The sequence below is a fragment of the Oncorhynchus mykiss genome, chromosome 18 (genome assembly GCF_013265735.2).
Source record: "Oncorhynchus mykiss isolate Arlee chromosome 18, USDA_OmykA_1.1, whole genome shotgun sequence".
Taxonomy (NCBI): Eukaryota; Metazoa; Chordata; class Actinopteri; order Salmoniformes; family Salmonidae; genus Oncorhynchus; species Oncorhynchus mykiss.
In genome coordinates, this window is record NC_048582.1 from 51,817,010 (window position 1) to 51,838,780 (window position 21,771).

The 21,771-nt window shown below is 43.1% G+C and overlaps 1 protein-coding gene across 2 annotated transcripts in view; it reads left to right on the forward strand.

The window, feature by feature from the left end:
- The first annotated feature begins 2,919 nt into the window (after nucleotides 1-2,919).
- The window catches only part of LOC110496474 (growth factor receptor-bound protein 10), a 49,604-nt gene continuing 30,752 nt past the window's right edge, over nucleotides 2,920-21,771 (forward strand). The window contains exons 1-5 of one of the 2 annotated variants that reach the window (XM_036953065.1): nucleotides 2,920-3,195; nucleotides 6,755-6,869; nucleotides 9,974-10,064; nucleotides 20,999-21,242; nucleotides 21,377-21,503. In XM_036953065.1, the coding sequence (XP_036808960.1) occupies nucleotides 6,819-6,869; nucleotides 9,974-10,064; nucleotides 20,999-21,242; nucleotides 21,377-21,503 (513 nt within the window). In that variant the 5' untranslated portion in view covers nucleotides 2,920-3,195; nucleotides 6,755-6,818. The remainder of the gene's footprint in view (nucleotides 3,196-6,754; nucleotides 6,870-9,973; nucleotides 10,065-20,998; nucleotides 21,243-21,376; nucleotides 21,504-21,771) is intronic. The other variant, XM_036953064.1, reaches the window with a different exon arrangement.

Below are 21,771 nucleotides of genomic sequence, written 5' to 3' on the forward strand. Positions count from 1 at the left end.
CAGCTGTGGCTGCTTCGCCCTAATGTATTGTTGTCTTTGACCAATAATGTTTGTACCATGTTTTGAGGTGCTACCATGTTGTGCTGCTGCCATGTTGTGTTGCTTCCATGTTGATGTCATGTTGTGTTGCTACTAATCTGTGTTGTCATGTGATGCTGCCATGCTATGTTGTTGTCTTAGGTCTTTCTTTACGTAGTGTTGTGGTGTCTCTCTTGTCGTGATGTGTGTTTTGTCCTATATTGTTTTTTGTTTTTTTTAATCCCAGCCCCTGTCCCCACAGGAGGCCTTTTGGTAGGCCATCATGGTAAATATGAATTTGTTGTTAACTGACTTGCCTAGTTAAAAGGTTATATATATATATATTTTTATTGGCAGAGGAGGGCATACCCTCAGGTGGTCCAAAAACCCCACCCAGCCAAACAAGCTGACATTTCAGGCTGTCTTTTCAAACAAGTCTTAAACTAAGAGTGCATTATCAGAATTTTCCCAATTTCACAGTATTGTTCCAACCTCATAGTGTGGAAATACAGTGGGGCAAAAAAGTATTTAGTCAGTCACCAATTGTGCAAGTTCTCCCACTTAAAAAGATGAGAGAGGCCTGTGATTTTCATCATAGGTACACTTCAACTATGACAGACAAAATTAGAAAATAAAATCCAGAAAATCACATTGTAGGATTTTGAATGAATTTATTTGCAAATTATGGTGGAAAATAAGTATTTGGTCACCTACAAACAAGCAATATTTCTGGCTCTCACAGACCTGTAACTTCTTCTTTAAGAGGCTCCTCTGTCCTCCACTCGTTGCCTGTATTAATGACACCTGTTTGAACTTGTTATCAGTATAAAAGACACCTGTCCACAACCTCAAACAGTCACACTCCAAACTCCACTATGGCCAAGACCAAAGAGCTGTCAAAGGACACCAGAAACAAAATTATAGACCTGCACCAGGCTGGGAAGACTGAATCTGCAATAGGTAAGCAGCTTGGTTTGAAGAAATCAACTGTGGGAGCAATTATTAGGAAATGGAAGACCTACAAGACCACTGATAATCTCCCTCGATCTGGGGCTCCACGCAAGATCTCACCCCGTGGGGTCAAAATGATCACAAGAACGGTGAGCAAAAATCCCAGAACCACACGGGGGGACCTAGTGAATGATCTGCAGAGAGCTGGGACCAAAGTAACAAAGCCTACCATCAGTAACACACTACGCCGCCAGGGACTCAAATCCTGCAGTGCCAGACGTGTCCCCCTGCTTAAGCCAGTACATGTCCAGGCCCGTCTGAAGTTTGGTAGAGAGCATTTGGATGATCCAGATGAAGATTGCGAGAATGTCATATGGTCAGATCAAACCAAAATATAAATTTTTGGTAAAAACTCAACTCGTTGTGTTTGGAGGACAAAGAATGCTGAGTTGCATCCAAAGAACACCATACCTACTGTGAGGCATGGGGGTGGAAACATCATGCTTTGGGGCTGTTTTTCTGCAAAGGGACCAAGACGACTGATCCGTGTAAAGGAAAGAATGAATGGGACCATGTATTTTGAGTGAAAACTTCCTTCCATCAGCAAGGACATTGAAGATGAAACGTGGCTGGGTCTTTCAGCATGACAATGATCCAAAACACACCGCCCGGGCAACAAAGGAGTGGCTTCGTAAGAATCATTTCAAGGTCCTGGAGTGGTCTAGCCAGTCTCCAGATCTCAAATCCATAGAAAATCTTTGGAGGGAGTTGAAAGTCCGTGTTGCCCAGCAACAGCCCAAAAACATCACTGCTCTAGAGGAGATCTGCATGGAGGAATGGGCCAAAATACCAGCAACAGTGTGTGAAAACCTTGTGAAGACTTACAGAAAACGTTTGACCTCTGTCATTGCCAACAAAGGGTATATAATAAAGTATTGAGATAAACTTTTGTTATTGACCAAATACTTATTTTCCACCATCATTTGCAAATAAATTCATTAAAAATCCTACAATGTGATTTTCTGGATTTTTTTTCTTGTTTTGTCTGTCATAGTTGAAGTGTACCTATGATGAAAATTACAGGCCTCTCTCATCTTTTTAAGTGGGAGAACTTGCACAATTGGTGGCTGACTAAATACTTTTTTGCCCCACTGTATATATAAAACACAGAAAAATCACGTTTTAGACTGCTCTGCCCCTTTGAAGGCACAGTCTACAATATCGTTTCCTGCTTTTCAACAGTAATTTCAACTAATTAAAGATAAACTCTTTCAATGGGTTTAACTTGGCCTCCCAAGTGGTGCAGCGGTCTAAGTCACTGCATCGCTCCAGACCCGGGTTCGATTCCAGGCTGTGTCACAACCTTCTATGACCGGGAGTCCCTTAGGGTGGTGCACAATTGGCCCAGTGTCGTCCGGGTTATGGGAGGATTTGGCCGGGGGGGCTATACTTGGCTCATTGCGCTATAGCAACTCATTGTGGCGGACTGGTTCCCCTGCAGGCTGACTTCGGTAGTCAGTTGAATGGTGTAGTGATGGTGCAGTGATGAGACAAGATCGCAATTGGATATGACGAAAAATGGGGTAAAAAAAATCTAGAAATGAGTATCACTTATAAATGCCTAATGAGCTTGTCTTAACATACTGTATCATATCTCAAATCAAAGGAAATTATTGCTACATGTAATTGGGTTTTTGGTCATTTAAGTTTAAGTTAAACAAAGCTTCAAATCAAGTTTTAAAAAAGTAATGTTGATCTCAGGGAACAGACATGATAGCATTTAAGTGATCTTTGCATATGCTTATGGTATTGGATTGCATTTGCTCCATTCCTTGTAAAAAATGTTGTTAGTCTGGTTTGATGGTGCATATATTGAAGACGGTGGCTTTATTAACGAAAGGGATTCCCTGTATGGGGAGGAGTCAGCTGCGTATGGAGGCGGTTCAGGGAAGAGTTTTCCTTCTTGTGTGTGTTAAACTTGTGGCAGTCAGCTGTTGGATGTGCAGTGTTAGATGTGTGTGTGTGTGTGTGTGAGTGGATGTTGTGTGTGACTGTGTACCCAGCTCAATAGGACAACGTGAGAGATAACTACAGGAGATTTTCCCATTTGTTGTCCTTTTATCTAAAGGAATAGCCTACCGACACCGATTGTCACGCGCTCCCCTCTCTTGGCTCCCTGTGTTTCAGCTCCCTGCGTTTCTGTGTGCTAGTCCAGCAGGTCTCGAGGTGAGTCGTCCTTTCTGTACCTGATCTAATCCGTTATGTTTCTGTTTGGAGAAGTGCCGCAAAGACCATTTTCTTGGCAAACGTTCTTGGCAAACGTTGTGTTGTTTACTTTACATATGTCATGCACTCAAAGAGAGGGGGGGTACATTGTAAACATGCCCCCTGACAGCCTGGCCTATAGGACCCACTCACACATACTGTTGAGCAGACTAGTCTACCGGTTTCGTAAAGCAAAAGTCGCCTACAACAACAACACACTATGCATTTTTACCTAAATCACAGACTAAATCATAATAATATGTTTTACATTTTATACAGTGTGTAGAGTGGACCTCAAATCATGGTTGTATCAGGCCAGAGTCTGAGATTCGGTTAGTTTATGACAGTAAGTAGTTACTTTTGTTTGTCTGCATGGATGACTGTCATAAAGACCATGACTTATTATACATAGACATTACATAATGTAATCTGCACCTTTTATGGTCTTAGCTATCTGACTGGCTAAGCTGCTCTGTCACTGAGTCATCTGTCAACCCTCCTCTCTCAGTGCTCTCTCTCTACTAATCAGCTGTGCCTCCAGATATTGAATTGCAGGATCAGGTGTTAGTGCAGGGAATTTTGCAGAATCAGCAGAATTTACTAGGGATGGGGTCCTTCTCAATAAAACCGCACACACTAGAGAAGGCTTGTGGGAGGAGCTATACGAGGACCGGCTCATTGTAATAGTTGGAATGGAATAAATGGAACAGAGTCAAGTGTGGTTTCCACATGTTTGTTTACATTTATTCCATCCATTACAATGAGCCCATGTTCCTATAGCTCCTCCCACCAGCCTCCACACACACACACACACACACACACACACACACACACACACACACACACAGGGCCCTGACATTATTAAGTTGCTCTTTGTTCCAGTCAGTTCTCTGGTCCTCTCTGTATGGCCAGTTAAATAGTTTCTCTCTCTCTTGCCCCCCTCTTCTGAAACACAAATGTCAGAAAATGTCAAGTGGGTTGTGTTTCAATTCATCAACATGGTTATTAAGATGGACATGGCATGTCATTAACACCCATTCCCTGTCCAACTAGATGCCAAATAACATGAAGCTAATTAGTCTCTCTCTCACATGAAGCTAGTTAGTCTCTCTGTGTGTGTCTGAATGAATGAAGGGGTCAGTGAGATAAGACAGGAGAATGGGGTAGCTGTTAATAGCTGGCTTCTATTTTCAGCTTCTCGAGTTAGTGAGTTGGCCCAGTCATGTTTCTCCAAGCGTGAAAGCTGAGACATACAGGTAGAATTGTCAAACGTTTTTTTCTGCCGACAGTACTTAGCACCTCTGAACAGAGTGTCGGCAGTCAATCTCTTTTGTGTTCACACAGCAACGACCTTGGACGTCTCCAGCCACTAAGCCTTGTTAACATACTCCAAACCAGAAGGTGGCAGTAGCGTTGCTTGGCAACACATGTCCATGCGTATTGCTTCCAAGCTATCTGCGCTGATGTTGCTTTTTTGTAGAAAGCCCTTGTTGATACTAGACAGATGCCCACAGCTAAATAACTACTTAGCAAAGTGACAAATAAACAATTATATTCACTTTTCATAATTACATACTGCCAGTGCTAGCCCTTAGCCAAATGTTTAGCTAGCTTGCTGATGCTAGTGTATTCGCTAGCTAGCAGAACATAGCTAGCTAGGTACCTAGCTAGTGAGTTAAGGACACTGCACTAACTTGGCAGTTGTTTCATGGAAACTATCCATTGTGATTTAATTATAATGTCAGTACTAGCTACAGAGGTTTCCTAACTTGTAGGAAGTATTTAGTGTTGTGTGCATTGCGTCTGTGCAATTAGCTAGCTACCATCCCATATCCTACATTGCATATGAAGTGTGACTGGCTTATCTGTGGATATATGTATGCTGCCCCACATGGGGGATATTGCTCTTTGATTGGCTCAAAGTCAAGTTGTTGGCCACTGACGAGCATTGCGATTCTACAAATAGAATCGGTAGGTTCGTCGCTACCGGGTCGGCATACAGCAGGTACTGTTTTTGTTCTAGCAAGATGAGGAACGACCTTCCACTGATAAGAACCGGTGAGATTCTCTGTGTTCCATGCTTTACAGTGAGTTAGCCCAGTCAGTGTTTCTCCTAGCGTTACAGTGCTGCGGCAGCCCACCGAAGGTTGCCTACTAGCTCCACTCTGTTCAAGGTGAAAATGTTAACTTCCAATTAAATATAATTTTTGCATGCTCTTTGCCATCAGCAGTTGTAACAATAACAAAGCGCTTTTCCCACCCCTGTTTCTGTAAAAATCTGAGGGATGTTGCTGGAAAAGTGTAACCAGTCTAATTCATAGACAGAGCTAAGGACTAATTGATCATCCATGATATAAAAAGTATAGTTTTAACCATGTTTAAAGTGCTATATAGTGTTAGTTTACATTTCTTTGTTTACAAACATTGGTAAAACACGCTTATATTTTGGGTTCTGATGGGGTCTGACAGTTGAACTAAGCTGTGGCATTTTTAAGTTCTATTCTTCAAGAATCAATGGATACATATCATTCATTTATAAGTCCAAAAATGGATGTAGCAACTGCAGATTGCCTCTTTTTTTTTAAATGGAAGTTAGGATTTGTCCCAGGGGAGAGAAACTGCCCTCTCTCATTGAACCACAAGTTTAAGGTCAACCGCCCTGTGGGCATTGTTAGCAGGAAACAGGATCCCCATTATAGTGAATGAAAAAATATCAATATTTGTGTAAAAAAAAAAAAGACAATCATGGTACCAATAATTTTATTCTAATACAGCTAGCTAAGGGCATGTATGTCCTTGAAGCAATTATTTTAAAATCACACACAGAAGATGTTTAGTTGCTAATGGCAACCTGCAGTACCCCAGTCAGCCTTCAACTTGAGTTACACAATGAGAGGGGGCAGCACTGAGCTATCCTGCAACATCACTTCCTGGCGTCCTTAAACTGCACGTCTGCATAAAATGCCATCTTCACCAACCTAATTTGTCTCCAATGTGCTATTGAGTCTTCACATAGGAATAAATGTGTCACGTGATCGATGGCTTTGTCCATTCCTATACTGTATATACAGTCATTGATTTGTCCCCAAGCAGGCAAGGTTAGGATAAGCTTCATCATGGTACGTTCAGGAATGTAGCAGTGATTTATCTGGGACCAGTGTGCTTAGTCAATGCATGAAGACCAATTTAGACTAAGACTAGCCCATATTAGATAAGAAAGAAGATTTGAGTACTAGACCTCGAAGCACTTTTACTGGAGATTCTCTTCTGAGCATGCTTTTTAGTTCAGGACTATAGGCTTACTTTTTGTCTGGGAAACTCTCCCTTAGTTTGTCACTCTCACTCTCTTCTTTTTCTTTCTTTCTCTCTGCAAGTGTTAAGTAGTCATGTGATATGGGATAATCCCTTATTTAGTCTGAGGAGTTGTGTTTGAGAAGCATCAGAGCTGTGTGATTTTTGTTATTGTCTATCTCTACAGTTAGGGTTCCTTGTTTGATGGTCCGTTGGTCTCTCTGTGTAGGTATCTGGTCAGTGGAGTGAGAAGTAAATGTGATCTCCAGAACCGGAGCCTGCAGAAGGATAACATGGCCCTAGCCGGGTGTCCAGACTACTTCCTCCTCCAATCTAACTTCCAGGTAAAGACTATACACACACACGACACCTGTGTCTGTGACAGGGCTGGGTCTCACATGTTTGCATGCCTGCTGTAACCGTGACAATGCTCAGCTGACACACAGACCCATTAGAAGTGGTTATAGAAGCAGTAGTATTTAGGGTTTCTTCAACTGGCATTTCTGAAAAAGTTTGGGATAGTTACCCTAGTAGCATTACTATTATTCCACTGTACCAGGTAGCCTAGTGGTTAGAGGCAGGTAGCCTAGTGGTTAGAGGCAGGTAGCCTAGTGGTTAGAGGCAGGTAGCCTAGTGGTTAGAGGCAGGTAGCCTAGTGATTAGAGCGTTGGGCCAGTAACCAGCAGGTAGCCTAGTGGTTAGAGGCAGGTAGCCTAGTGGTTAGAGCATTGTGCCAGTAACCAGCATGTAGCCTAGTGGTTAGAGCATTGGGCCAGTAACCAGCATGTAGCCTAGTAGTTAGAATCCTCGAGCTGACAAGCTAAAAATCAGTCGTTCTGCCCCTGAGCAAGGCAGTTAACCCACTGTTTCCCGGGTGCCAAAGGTTTGGATGACGACTATGGCAGCCCTCCGCACCTCTCTGATTCAGAGGGGTTGGGTTAAATGCGGAAGACACATTTCAGTTGAATGCATTGTTGTACAATTGACTAGGTATTCCCCCTTTCCCCCTTACTACTGTAGTGAATGAGGCTATTGTGAGTCAAGCAGGCTTTTGTGCTTTAGTCTGAGTCTGAACCGTTGTGTCCTATAGGACAAGACTGGAGGCCCTCAAGGCCTATAAATAGACCAGCAAAACAAACAACTTCACAACATCAGACACACAACATCAGACACACACCACCTTTCCCACCCACCCCAATCAGCATTTTAATTCATTAGGGCTGAAAGCGTGGAATGTGTGTGTTTGTGTGTAAGCTGTCATGCTGTATCATGTTGATGGGCCAACCTTATCCATTATATAATGCATTGTCTCACACACACACACACACACCATGCAGCCTCTCAGGGCTGAGACAGTAGGTTGAGTGTGTGTAGATGAGGACGAACCTCTCTTCCACATATTGTACTTACAAAACTCTCTCTGGGTATATTTTGTCCATCTGAGCCATGTTTCAAGACTCTCGGAGCGGAAGAGCTGAGCGCGTGTGTGTGTGTCCAAGCGGGAGACCTGGATGTGAGCCATGGACACATTAGAGGGAGAAACACTTTGTGTGAGTGTGTAGCAGAGAACCATGCTAGAAGACTTTTCTCTCCAAACTAGGCTTTAGCTCAGCGGGCTAATTCTGTCTTGTGGCACACTGATAACCTGTGTTCAAACTCACTGGTCTCCATATGCATGGATATGGTGTGTACTGTGCAGGCCCGAGTTCTGGCATGCTTGCTAGGATGGTCAGACCTGCTAATTTTTACAACACTAGCTTCTCAAACCTCTCTCTTTCACCACTTTTGTCCTCGATCTGTTCAATACAGTCAGAAAAGACCTTCCGCAAAGTAAGGAAACAAATACCTAAATATGTAAAATTGCTAAAATATCCCTTTATTGTGGTAATATAAATATAATAGTTGACTCTGTCCTACAGACATGTGGTAGTTACAACCTTCCTGCACAGTTATATGGTATCACTGCTGCCATGGACCTGTGTGTCTGTGTGAAAGGTCAGTATGGTTGTGGTTATAGGACCGTTCTGGTGTGTGTGTCAAGTTTGTGTATGACGTGCATATTATATGTGTGTTTGTGTTGTGTAGTTCTGGTTTCCACAGACGTATGTATGCAGCAGAGCTGTCCCTGGAAAATCCTTGGCTGCTTCTCGGAGCTGTAAATCTCTCTGGGCGTTTATGGATGTTTTCAGAGGGGAGTGGTATGTGTGTGTGTGTGTGCCGTACCCCTGGCAGCGGGCAGTTCCTGGAAACTGTACTTCCGTGTTCTCCACTTTCCTGGAAAATTGAAAATGTTTTCCTTTTTTTATTTTTTATTCTCCTCAGCAGTGCTCCTTATCTGAGGCTGCTGTGTGTGTGTGTGTGTGTGTGTGTGTGTGTGTGTGAAGAGCAGTTTGTGCATCTGTGTGTGCAGGCACATGCAAACGTTTGTGTGCGTTTGTATATATTGGCTGGATGACAGATTCATATCCGTGCAGACAAAGCTCTCCCAGACGTGTTCCAAACGGTTCTCTTTCTCAAATGACACCTTAATCCCTACCACTACTTTGACCAGGGCCCTATGGGTACCTGTGTGCCATTCGCATAAAAAAACAATACAATGCTAAGGGAATATGCATGTTTCCCTGCAGTGTATACTACCATTCAAAAGCTTGGGGTCACTTAATGTCCTTGTTTTTGAAAGAAAAGCACTTTCTTTTTTTGGTCCATTTAAAATAAAAAACATCAAATGGTGTAGACATTGTTAATGTTGTAAATTACTATTGTAGCTGGAAATGGCTGATTTTTGTAAAAAAATGAATATATATTGAATATCTACATAGGCGTCCAGAGGCTAACTGATCATTAGAAAACCTTTTTGCAATTATGTTAGCACAGCTGTAAACTGTTGTTCTGATTTTAAAGGAGCAATAAAACTGGCCTCCTTTAGACCCTTCATTTCTCAAAACAAGTGTAGACTGACGAGTTTCAGAAGAAAGGTCTTTGTTTCTGGCCATTTTGAGGCTGTAATTGAACCCACAAATGCTGATACTCCACATACTCAACTAGTCTAAAGATGGCCAGTTTTATTGCTTCTTTAATCAGCACAACAGTTTTCAGCTGTGCTAACATAATTGCTGCAAAAGGGTTTTCTAATGATCAATTAGCCTTTTAAAATGCTAAACTTGGATTAGCGAACATGCCATTGGAACACAGGAGTGATGGTTGCTGATTATGGGTCTCTGTACACCTATTTAGATATTGAATTAAAAAATCTGCCGTTTCCAGCTACAATAGTCATTTACAACATTAACAATGTCTACACTGTATTTCTGATCAATTTGATGTTATTTTAATGGACAAAAAATGAGCTTTTCTTTCAAAAACAAGGACATTTCTAAGTGACCCCGAACTTTTGAATGGTAGTGTTTGTCCTGATTTTATTGTGCTTTCTGTTTCTCCATTCACACAGGAAACTGTGGACCGGACTTCCTCCCACAGACCGGACGATTTGAATGGTCAAGGGTTTCAACTCTCTGCCCATCGGAACTCCGACCACCAAGGTGATTGTCCTCTCCTCTCAACTAACCTCCCCTTTCTCCTCTCCTCTGTTGTCCAAATGAAGAGGCTATAATGGTGTTGTTGTTTTTTTTGGTGCTCAGCATTTTTCTCACTCGCTGGTGGATTGATTTTTCCAGAATATCCAGACTCCTTGGAATTCTGTAGGAATGCTCTTCTAGGAATACTGTGGGAAGGCAGGCTGTAAATCTTCTTCCTGTTTGACCCGTTACTTCCTGGGGGTGTCGTCAATGCCTGGTCTCCATGGTGATTGTTGCTCACAGTCATGTTGTAAATATTGGCTCACTGTAAAGTATGTAGGCCTAAAGGACCATGAATTACACTGGGGCAAAAAAGTATTTGGTCAGCCACCAATTGTGCAAGTTCTCCCACTTAAAAAGATGAGAGAGGCCTGTAATTTTCATCATAGGTACACTTCAACTATGACAGGCAAAATGAGAAAAATCCAGAAAATCACATTGTAGGATTTTTTAAAAATGTTTAATTCTTTAAATGTACAGCTGTGTGTCATCCGCATAGCAGTGAAAGTTAACATTATATTTTTGAATGACATCCCCAAGAGGTAAAATGTATAGTAAAAACAATAGTGGTCCTAAAACGGAACCTTGAGGAACACCAAAATATACAGTTGATTTGTCAGAGGACAAACTGATATCTTTCAGACAGATAAGATCTAAACCAGGCCAGAACACGTCCGTGTAGACCAATTAGGGTTTCCAATCTCTCCAAAAGAATGTGGTGATCGATGGTATCAAAAGCAGCACTAAGGTCTAGGAGCACGAGGACAGACGCAGAGCCTCGGTCGGATGCCATTAAAAGGTAATTTACCACCTTCAAAAGTGCAGTCTCAGTGCTATGATGGGGTCTAAAACCAGACTGAAGCATTTCGTATACATTGTTTGTCCTCAGGAATGCAGTGAGTTGCTGCGCAACAGCCTTTTGAGAGGAATGGAAGATTCGATATAGGTCGATAGTGTTTTATATTTTCTGGGTCAAGGTTTGGCTTTTTCAAGAGAGGCTTTATTGCTGCCACTTTTAGTGAGTTTGGTACACATCTGGTGGATAGAGAGCCGTTTATTATGTTCAACATAGGAGGGCCAAGCACAGGAAGCAGTTCTTTCAGTAGTTTAGTTGGAATAGGGTCCAGTATGCAGCTTGAAGGTTTAGAGGCCATAATTATTTTCATCATTGTGTCAAGAGATACAGTACTAAAACACTTGAGTGTGTCTCTTGATCCTAGGTCCTGGCAGAGTTGTGCAGACTCAGGACAACTGAGCTTTGAAGGAATACACAGATTTAAATTTGCTTTCTAATAATCGTGATCTTTTCCTCAAAGAAGTTCATTAATTTATTACTGCTGAAGTGAAAGCCATCCTCACTTGGGGATGCTGCTTTTTAGTTAGCTTTGCGACAGTATCAAAAAGGAATTTCGGATTGTTCTTATTTTCCTCAATTAAGTTGTAAAAATAGGATGATCGAGCAGCAGTAAGGGCTCTTCGATACTGCACGGTACTGTCTTTCCAAGCTAGTCGGAAGACTTCCAGTTTGGTGTGGCGCCATTTCCGTTCCAATTTTCTGGAAGCTTGCTTCAGACCTCGGGTATTTCTGTATACCAGGGAGCTAGTTTCTTATGAGAAATGTTTTTAGGGGTGCAACTGCATCTAGGGTATTGCGCAAGGTTAAATTGAGTTCCTCAGTTAGGTGGTTAACTGATTTTTGTCTTCTGACGTCCTTGGGTAGGCATAGGGAGTCTGGAAGGGCATCAAGGAATCTGTGTTGTCTGTGAATTTGTAGCACAACTTTTGATGTTCCTTGGTTGAGGTCTGAGCAGATTATTTGTTGCAATTGCAAACGTAATAAAATGGTGGTCCAATAGTCCAGGATTATGAGGAAAAACATTAAGATCCACAACATTTATTCCATGGGACAAAACTAGGTCCAGAATATGACTGTGACAGTGAGTATGTCCAGAGACATGTTGGACTAAACTAAAGGTTGACCGATTTTCATAACAATCGGAAATCGGTATTTTTAGGCGCCGATTTGCCTTCTTTTTTTTTTATATACCTTTTTTATTTAACTAGGAAAGTCAGTTAAGAACACATTCTTATTTTCAATGACGGCCTAGGAACGGTGGGTTAACTGCCTTGTTCAGAGGCAGAACAACAGATTTTCACCTTGTCAGCTCGGGGAACCAAACTTGCAAATTTACAGTTAACTAGTCTAACGCAATAACGACCTGCCTCTCTCTCGTTGCACCCCTCAAGGAGACTGCCTGTTACGCGAATGCAGTAAGCCAAGGTAAGTTGCTAGCTAGCATTAAACTTATCTTATAAAAAACTATCAATCATAATCACTAGTTAACTACACATGGTTGATGATATTATTAGGTATTATCTAGCGTGTCCTGCGTTGCATATAATCTGACTGAGCATACAAGTATCTAAGTATCTGACTGAGCGGTGGTAGGCAGAAGCAGGCTCGTAAACATTCATTCAAACAGTGCATTTTGCCAGCAGCTCTTCGTTGTGCGTCAAGCATTGCGCTGTTTATGACTTCAAGCCTATCAACTCCCGAGATGAGGCTGGTGTAACCGATGTGAAATGGCTAGCTAGTTAGCGCGCGCTAATAGCGTTTCAAACGTCACTCGCGCTGAGCCTTCTAGTAGTTATTCCCCTTGCTCTGCATGGCTAATGCTGTTTCAATGGTGGCTGTTGTCATTGTGTTGCTGGTTCGAGCCCAGGGAGGAGCGAGGAGAGGGACAGAAGCTATACTGTTACACTGGCAATACTAAAGTGCCTATAAGAACTACCAATAGTCAAAGGTTAATGAAATGCAAATGGTATAGAGGGAAATAGTCTTATAATTCTTATAATAACTACAACCAAAAACTTTTTACCTGGGAATATTGAAGACTCGTGTTAAAAGGAACCACCAGCTTTCATATGTTCTCATGTTCTGAGCAAGGAACTGAAACATTAGCTTTCTTACATAGCACATATTGCACTTTTACTTTCTTCTCCAACACTTTGTTTTTGCATTATTTAAACCAAATTGAACATGTTTCATTATTTACTTGAGGCTAAAATGATTTTATTGATGTATTATATTAAGTTAAAATAAGTGTTCATTCAGTATTGTTGTAATTGTCATTATTACAAATACATTTAAAAAAAAACGGCCGATTAATCGGTATAGACTTTTTTTGGTCCTCCAATAATCGGTATCGGCCTTGAAAAATCATAATCAGTCGACCTCTAGACAAAACCTATTGAGTCGATGATGGCTCCGAAAGCCTTTTGGAGTGGGTCTGGGGACTTTTACATGTGAATATTAAAGTCACCAAAAACTTGGAACTCAATGAGGAACTCTGTATATGGCCCAGGAGGCCTGTAAACAGTAGCTATAAAAAGTGATTGAGTAGGCTGCATAGATCTTGAAGAGATGCTACTGCGCCTTCACCACACTGTCTGTGTGGGTGGACCATTTCAGGTCATCAGTGATGTGTATGCTGAAGAACTTGAAGCTTTCCACCTGCTCTGCTACGGTCCCGTCTATGGATAGGGGCGGGCTCCCTCCGTTGTTTCTTGAAGTCCACCATCAGCTCCTTTGGTTTGTCGACATTGAGTGAGAGGTTATTTTCCTGGCACTACACTCCCAGGGTCTTATCATTGTTGGTAATCCGGCCTACTACTGTTCTCATCTACGAACTTGATGATTGAGTTGGAGCCATGCGTGGCCACACAGTCATGGGTGAACAGGGAGTACATGAGGGGACTGAGCATGCACCCTTGTGGTGCCTCTGTGTTGAGGATCAGTGAAGTGGGGGTGTTGTTTCCTACCTTCCCCGCATGGGGGATGGTCTGTCAGAAAGTCCAGGAACCAATTGCACAGGGTGGGGTTCCGACCCAGCCGATAGTCATTTAGTTCATTTACCATCGCTTTCTTGGGTACAGAAACAATGGTGGACATCTTGAAGCAAGTGGGGTCAGCAGACTGGGATAGAGAGAAATTGAATATGTCTGTAAACACACCAGCCAGCTGGTCTGCGCATGCACCGCTGGGAATGCCATCTGGGCCGGCAGCCTTGCAAGGGTTAACACGCTTAAATATCTTATTCACGTCGGTCATGGAGAAGTGGAGCTCAGTCGTTGGTAGCGGGCCTCGTCGGTGGCAGTGTGTTATCCTCAAAGCAGGCGAAGAAGGTGTTTAGCTTGTCCGGAAGCAAGACGTCAGTGTCCACGGCTTGACTGGTTTTCCCTTTGTAGTCCGTGATTGTCTGTAGACCCTGCCACATGCGTCTCGTTTCTGAGCCGTTGAATTACAACTCCACTTTGTCTCTGTACTGACATATTGCCTTAAGGAGGGAATAACTACACTGTTTGTATTCATCCATATTCCCAGTCACCTTGCATTGGTTAAATGTGGTGGTTCGCGCTTTCAGTTTTGAGCGGATGCTGCCGTCTATCCACGGTTTCTGGTTAGGGTAGGTTTTAATAGTCACAGTGGATACAACATCTCCTATACACTTCCTGATAAACTCAGTCACCGTATCTGTGTATTTGTCGATGTTATTCTTAGAGGCTACCCTGAACATATCCCAGTCCGTGTGATCAAAACAATCTTGAAGTGTGGATTCCGATTTGGTGAGACCAGCTTTGAATAGTTATTAGCACAGGTACTTCCTGTTTTTCAGTTTCTGCCTATAGGAAGGGAGGAGCAAAATAGAGTCATGATCAGATTTGCCAACGGGAGGGCGGGGGAGGGCCTTATAGGCACTTTGAAAAGCTGAGTAGCGGTGGTCTGTTTTCCCAGAGCGAGTGCTACCATCAATGTGTTGGTAGAACGTTGTTGTGCTTTCCTCCAATTTGCTTTGTTAAAATCCCCAGCTACAATAAATGCTACCTCACGATATGTGGTTTCCAGTTTGCATCAAGTCCAGTGAAGTTCTTTTGAGGGCCGTCATGGTATCGACTTGAGGGGGAATATACATGGTTGTGACTATAACCGAAGATAATTATCAGCATTTGATTGAAGTATTCTAGGTCGGGTGAAGTACTAGAGTTTCTGTATGTTATCACAATGAGTGGTTAATCATGAAACATACAACCCTGCCTGCCTTCTTCCCAGAGATTTCTTTATTCCTGTCTGGGCGATATGCTGAGAACCCAACTAGCTGTACAGTCTCAGACAGTATATCCCGAGAGAGCCATGTTTCCGTGAACATTAGCGAGTAATATTCTGGAAATGGCGGGTGGTGTGCGCGCTTCCTGAGTTGGACTAGAAGTCCACTCCGATCACCTCTTCTCAGCCGGCGGTGTTTTGGATCAGCCTCTGGAATCTGTTCAATTGCCCTGGGGGGTACGGACAAAGGATCCAATTCGGGAAAGTCGTATTCCCGGTCCTAATGCTGGGGAGTTACTGCCTCTGATATCCGAAAGTTCTTTCCGGCTGTATGTAATAACACCAACAATTTCCTGGGCTAATAATGTAAGAAATAACACGCACAAAAAAAACTAAATACTGTGAAGTTGCTTAGGAGCTAGATGTAGCGCGGACTTATCTATCGGCGCCACCAGGCTATGTCATGCCAGGCTATAATATGCTAGGTTATAGGGATGTGCATCTCTCCTTACAATCACGATTCAATATGCATCTAGATACATGTGCTCCAATATGATACAGGAATAATACTTTTTGTTTGAAATGGTGCGATTTGATTAGTGGAATGGATCGGCGCAATTTATGTTTCTGTCCCCCCCCACCTTTTATCTGAAATATTCATCACCCACTGGTTTAACTTGTCAGATATCAGATTTTAAATGGTTTTTTTGAGCTAGAAATATGTCACTATTTATCTTTAGAAATTAGCAATGGCATACATAGCTAATTAACATAACAGTTTTGAATTTCACCCCATCTCAAAAGCAAATGGTTTTGACCAAGAGCTGCTCTCTTCTCCCTTTCTGACCAGTGCGGCTCGCAAAAGTTATTGCTGTCCTTGTTATGAAATTACACCTTTACCCTGTTCATGTAAAAAGTGACCAAATGCACTGACTGTTTAAAGCCAAGCCAAACTAATATTTTGTACGGTGGACCTGGCAATCGAAAACCACCAATCAGCAGTTAGATGTGCAATCAGCAAAATTGTTGTCCACTCCGGTCGCCCGGTACGGCTCCACAGGTAAAACAACATTTTCTACAGTGCATTTGGTATCAATGACCCAAACAATTACATTGATTGTCCCTCATGTAGCCCTTTGCACTTGCACCCATATATATGTTGAAAATGGCAGATTTGGACTCTGATAAGCACTTAAATTGGAATGCTGTACACTTCACATTTCCATATCATAAAACTCATGCTATATACAGTGTTAACTTTCATGATCACTATGTTAGATGTACAGTTACAGATGGCATGGTGTTATATTCTGGGTCGTCCTGAACAGAATGAGCCTATGTTTGTTGTATTGTGAAGGAAATGCGCTCATGACTCCATTCTGTTGCACCAAAATTACAATCTGCTTCTCTAAATTGCCTTGTGAAAGCCTAAGATCATATTTTATCATTTAGCTTGTCAAAAAATGTAACAAGCTTTCAAATTATACCCATGTGACCCAGATTTGGATTTATAATAGACCGTTTTTGTATTGCTTAACAGTAATTTTGTAAAGGCGGAGATGCAGGGTTGTGTTCCAAACAACACAACTACAAGTGTTCTTGGTCTAGTTCCTCAACGGCACAGCTAGGAGAGCTCAAAAAATACTTTCTAGTTGAAGACTTTTCTTTGAGTCATAAAAGTGCATTGAAATTTATTTAGGAACTGTGCACACTTTGGGGATGTGTGTGGCCACTTGGAAACCCAGTTAGACCTCTCACTCAAACTGACAGTCTGGAGATGTCTGTGTGTGTGTGGCCACTTGGAAACACCAGTTAGACCTCTCACTCAAACTGACAGTCTGGAGATGTGTGTGTGTGTGTGGCCACTTAGAAACACCAGTTAGACCTCTCACTCAAACTGACAGTCTGGAGATGTGTGTGTGTGTGTGTGTGGCCACTTGGAAACACCAGTTAGACCTCTCACTCAAACTGACAGTCTGGAGATGTGTGTGTGTGTGTGTGTGTGTGTGGCCACTTGGAAACACCAGCTAGACCTCTCACTCAAACTGACAGTCTGGAGAGGTGTGTGTGGCCACTTGGAAACACCAGTTAGACCTCTCACTCAAACTGACAGTCTGGAGAGGTGTGTGTGGCCACTTGGAAACACCAGTTAGACCTCTCACTCAAACTGACAGTCTGGAGAGGTGTGTGTGGCCACTTGGAAACACCAGTTAGACCTCTCACTCAAACTGACAGTCTGGAGAGGTGTGTGTGGCCACTTGGAAACACCAGTTAGACCTCTCACTCAAACTGACAGTCTGGAGAGGTGTGTGTGGCCACTTGGAAACACCAGTTAGACCTCTCACTCAAACTGACAGTCTGGAGAGGTGTGTGTGGCCACTTGGAAACACCAGTTAGACCTCTCACTCAAACCCTTGTCATTTTTTTTGTCTTACGTTGCAACTACCCCAAATTTAGTTACTGAAATGTATCCAGAGTATTTTCAGACTTTGTTATCAACAAATATCACGAAAAGTACAGTAAGTGTGAAATCAACATTCTAATGTTTGGATTCAGTCTGTGTCAGGTGAACTGTTGTGTTCTCACTTTTGTCTAATTTTCCCATTTATCTCCAAACTTTTCACTTTTTTTAATGGCTACCGGTATTGCATATACTTTCCATATTTCTTCTGTAAGAAACATTTAAATTTAGCCCTATCCATACAGTATAGGACAATGCCCACAAGTGTCAGAAGTTAATAGTCTATGATTTTATATTACGAAAGTCATTTTACAAACATCTGAATGCTGAAGGTGCCATGCAGATGTGGCCTACCAATATTAGAACAGGGATAGAGTAGGCCTACCTCTCGTTGGCTCATGCAGCTGTGTCTTTCGCGCTGTGCACACAGTTGTTATCTGACTTGTAAAGCAATGTCATATGCAGCTCCATGCACAAAAGTTTGATAGGCTGAAGGAAAGGACGAATCAATTCCGTCACAACAAATTAGAGGTATTTGCAGAGTAAGGCAGAAACGATTATGAGTTAAAAACGTTGGTGAACCTGCAATTCGTAACGTTTGAATCAGTTTTATTACCGATGTATGCTTCATTTGGATCAGTGTGGGCTCCCGCAGACCGATGCACTTGCCTAGAGGCATATTTAGCTGGTTAGTAACTTGAAGACTTTGGTATGATAACTGTAGAGAATGATCAACTTCTATATGTTGACTGTAGAGAGTGATCGGTATGATAACTGTAGAGAATTATCAACTTCTATATGTTGACTGTAGAGAGTGATAGAGACTTTGGTATGTTGACTGTAGGGGATGATAGACTTCAGTATGTTTTAACATTTTAAATAACCTTTTATTTAACTAGGCAAGTCAGTTAAGAACAAATTCTTATTTGCAATGACAGCTTACCGGGGGAACAGTGCCTTGTTCAGGGGCAGAACGACAGATTTTTACCTTGTCAGATCGGGGATTCGATCCAGAAACCTTTCGGTTACTGGCCCAATGCGCTAACCACTAGGCTACCTGCCACCCCATGTTGACTGTAGGGGATGATAGAGACTTCGGTATGTTTTTTTATGATTGTACTTTCTAGATTTAACATATGCGATGCAGTGACCGTGTTCCCAGTGCTCCAGAGTCAGCAGACTCAGGCCTACACATGCACACACACTCAGAGCCTAGGGACATCTTAGAATATGGAAGAGGAAACATTTTAGTGGAAGGCTGGAGTCTTCCGTTATATTCCAATGGTTTCTTAGATGTCCTTCTGACATACAGTAGCTCTCTCTCTCTGCTCTGGACAGCATCCTAACTATCTCTACTCTACTGTAGCTTGAGGAACTTAACTCTCGACCCTGCTCCACTACAGCCCCATTGATGGGAATGGAGGTGTGTTTGGCCCTCCTTTTCCTGTAGTCCACAATCGTATATTTTTGTTTTTCTCAGGTTGAGGGAGAGGTTGTTGTCCTGGCACCACACTGCCAGGTCTCTGACCTCCTTCCTATAGGCTGTCTCATCGTTGTCGGTGATCATGCCTACCACCATTGTGTCATCAGCAAACTTAATGATGGTGTTGGAGTCGTGTTTGGCCACGCAGTCGTGGGTGAACAAGGAGTACAGGAGGTGACTAAGCACGCACCCCTGAGGGGCCCCTGTGTTGAGGATCAGCGTGGCAGAGGTTGTTGCTTACCCATACCACATGGGGGCGGCCCGTCAGGAAGTCCAGGATCCAGTTGCAGAGGGAGGTGTTTAGTTCCAGGGTCCTTAGCTTAGTGATGAGCTTTGTGGGCACTATGGTGTTGAACGCTGAGCTGTAGTCGATGAATAGCATTCTCACATAGGCATTCCTTTTGTCCAGGTGGGAAAGGGCAGTGCCCCTCTGGTAGGCTCGTGTCACTGATCACTTCATGGCTGGGTTTCCCTGTTGTAGTCTGTAATAGTTTGCAAGCCCTGACAAGCGTCAGAGCTGGTGTAGTATGTTTCTATCTTTGTCCTGTATTGAAGCTTTGCCTGTTTGATGGTTCGTCTCAGGGCATAGCGGGATTTCTTATAAAAGCTGTCGCTCCTTGAAAGCGGCAGCTCTAGCCTTTAGCTCGGTGCGGATGTTGCCTGTATTCCATGGCTTCTGGTTGGGATATGTACGTACGGTCACTGTTGGGACGATGTCGTCTATACACGTATTGATGAAGCCGGTGACTGAGGTGGTAAACTCCTCAATGTCGTTTAATGAATCCAGGAACATATTCCAGTCTGTGCTAGCAAAACTGTCCTGTAGCGTAGCATCCGCATCATCTGACCAATTCCATATTGAGCGAGTCACTGGTACTTCCTGCTTTAATTTTTGGTTGTATGAAGGAATCAGAAGGATAGAATTATGGTCAGATTTGCCAAATGGAGGGTGAGGGAGAGCTTTGTACGTGTGTCTGTATGTGGAGTGAAGGTGGTCTAGAAGTTATTTATTTATTTATTTTCCCCCTCTGGTTACATATTTAACATTCTGCTAGAAATGAGGTAAAACGGATTTAAGTTTGCCTGCATTAAAGTCTCGGGCCACTAGGAGTGCCGCTTCTGGATGAGCATTTTCTTGTTTGCTTATGGCCTTATACATCTCGTTGAGTGCAGTTTTAGTGCCAGCATCGGTTTGTGGTGGTAAATAGACCGCTTCAAAAAATAGATAGTGTGGTCTACAATTTATCATGAGGTACTCTACCTCAGGCGAGACAGACCTCAAGACTTCCTTAATGTTAGACATTGTGCACCAGCTGTTATTGACAAATAGACACAAACCACCAACCCTCGTCCTACCGGACGCAGCTGTTCTGTCCTGCCGATGCACGGAACACACAGCTAACTGTATATCCATGTCGTCGTTCAACCACGACTCGATGAAACATAAGATATGACCGTTTTTAATGTCCTGTTGGTAGGATAGTCTGAAACGGAGCTCATCCTGTTTATTCTCCACTGATTGCACATTGGCCAATAGAGCGCATGGTAAAGGCGGGTACTCACTCGCCGACAAATTCTCGCAAGGCACCTGGATCTGCACACCCTGTATCTCCGTCTTCATGCGAATAACGGAGATTTGGGAGTAGCTCTCTCTGTGCTCAGGACAGCATCCTAGTTATCTCTAGTCTACAGTGACATCTATTGGTAAGAGCAACATTTGCAGCATGTATCTCCTTTTTGCTGTGTTTTAAATACACCTCTATCTCTCTCCCTCTTTCTCTCACCACCTCCCTCCCGTCTTTACCTCTGTCTGTCTGTCTCTCTCTCTGTCGCTCTGTCTCTCTATGTAGATGATGTGGATCTGGAGGCGTTGGTGAATGACATGAACTCCTCTCTGGAGAGTCTCTACTCCAGCTGCAATACCCACACAGAGACGGCCCCGCTGCTGCACAACAGTCACGTGCACACCCCTCATCACGGGCACGCTCCTCATCGGCGCGGCCCTCGCTCCCAGCGCCCTACGCCCCCTATTCCCCTCTCCTGCCCCCAAGAGAGGCTGTGTCGCTCTCAGCCCGTACACATCAACGCCTTCATGTAGCTATGTCTCTCTCTCTCATACACATGTGCACATACACACAGTATCTATATCTTTCTATGAGTAAATGTAAATCTGTGGTTGTGATTGATGGGTCTTTTTTATTTTTGTGCAACTCTGTCTCCCTCTACAGGAGGCTCCAGGAGGAGCAGCAGCAGTGTCGTCCCTCCTCTCTCCCTGCCGTCATCAACCCCTTCCCTGAACTCTGCACCCCCACTGGCTCTCCCATCCTCGGCCTCATACACACCACAGACAACCATGTAAGCACACACACACACAGACGGAGTTACTTTTGAGTGTGAGTGCGTGTCTGTTGTTTCTGAATCAGCTGACTGGACTGTAATGTCCTGGCATAATGTTGTGTTTGGCCGTAGACCTGCCTTTCTTATGTTACTCAACAGTTTATCATACTTGTGTGTGTGTGTGTGTGTTATTCATTCTGGTATGATGGTAATTTAATCTCACACACACACACACCCATTTGGCACCAGACAGGTGACCGGAAAGATTTCAATTGATCTGACATTT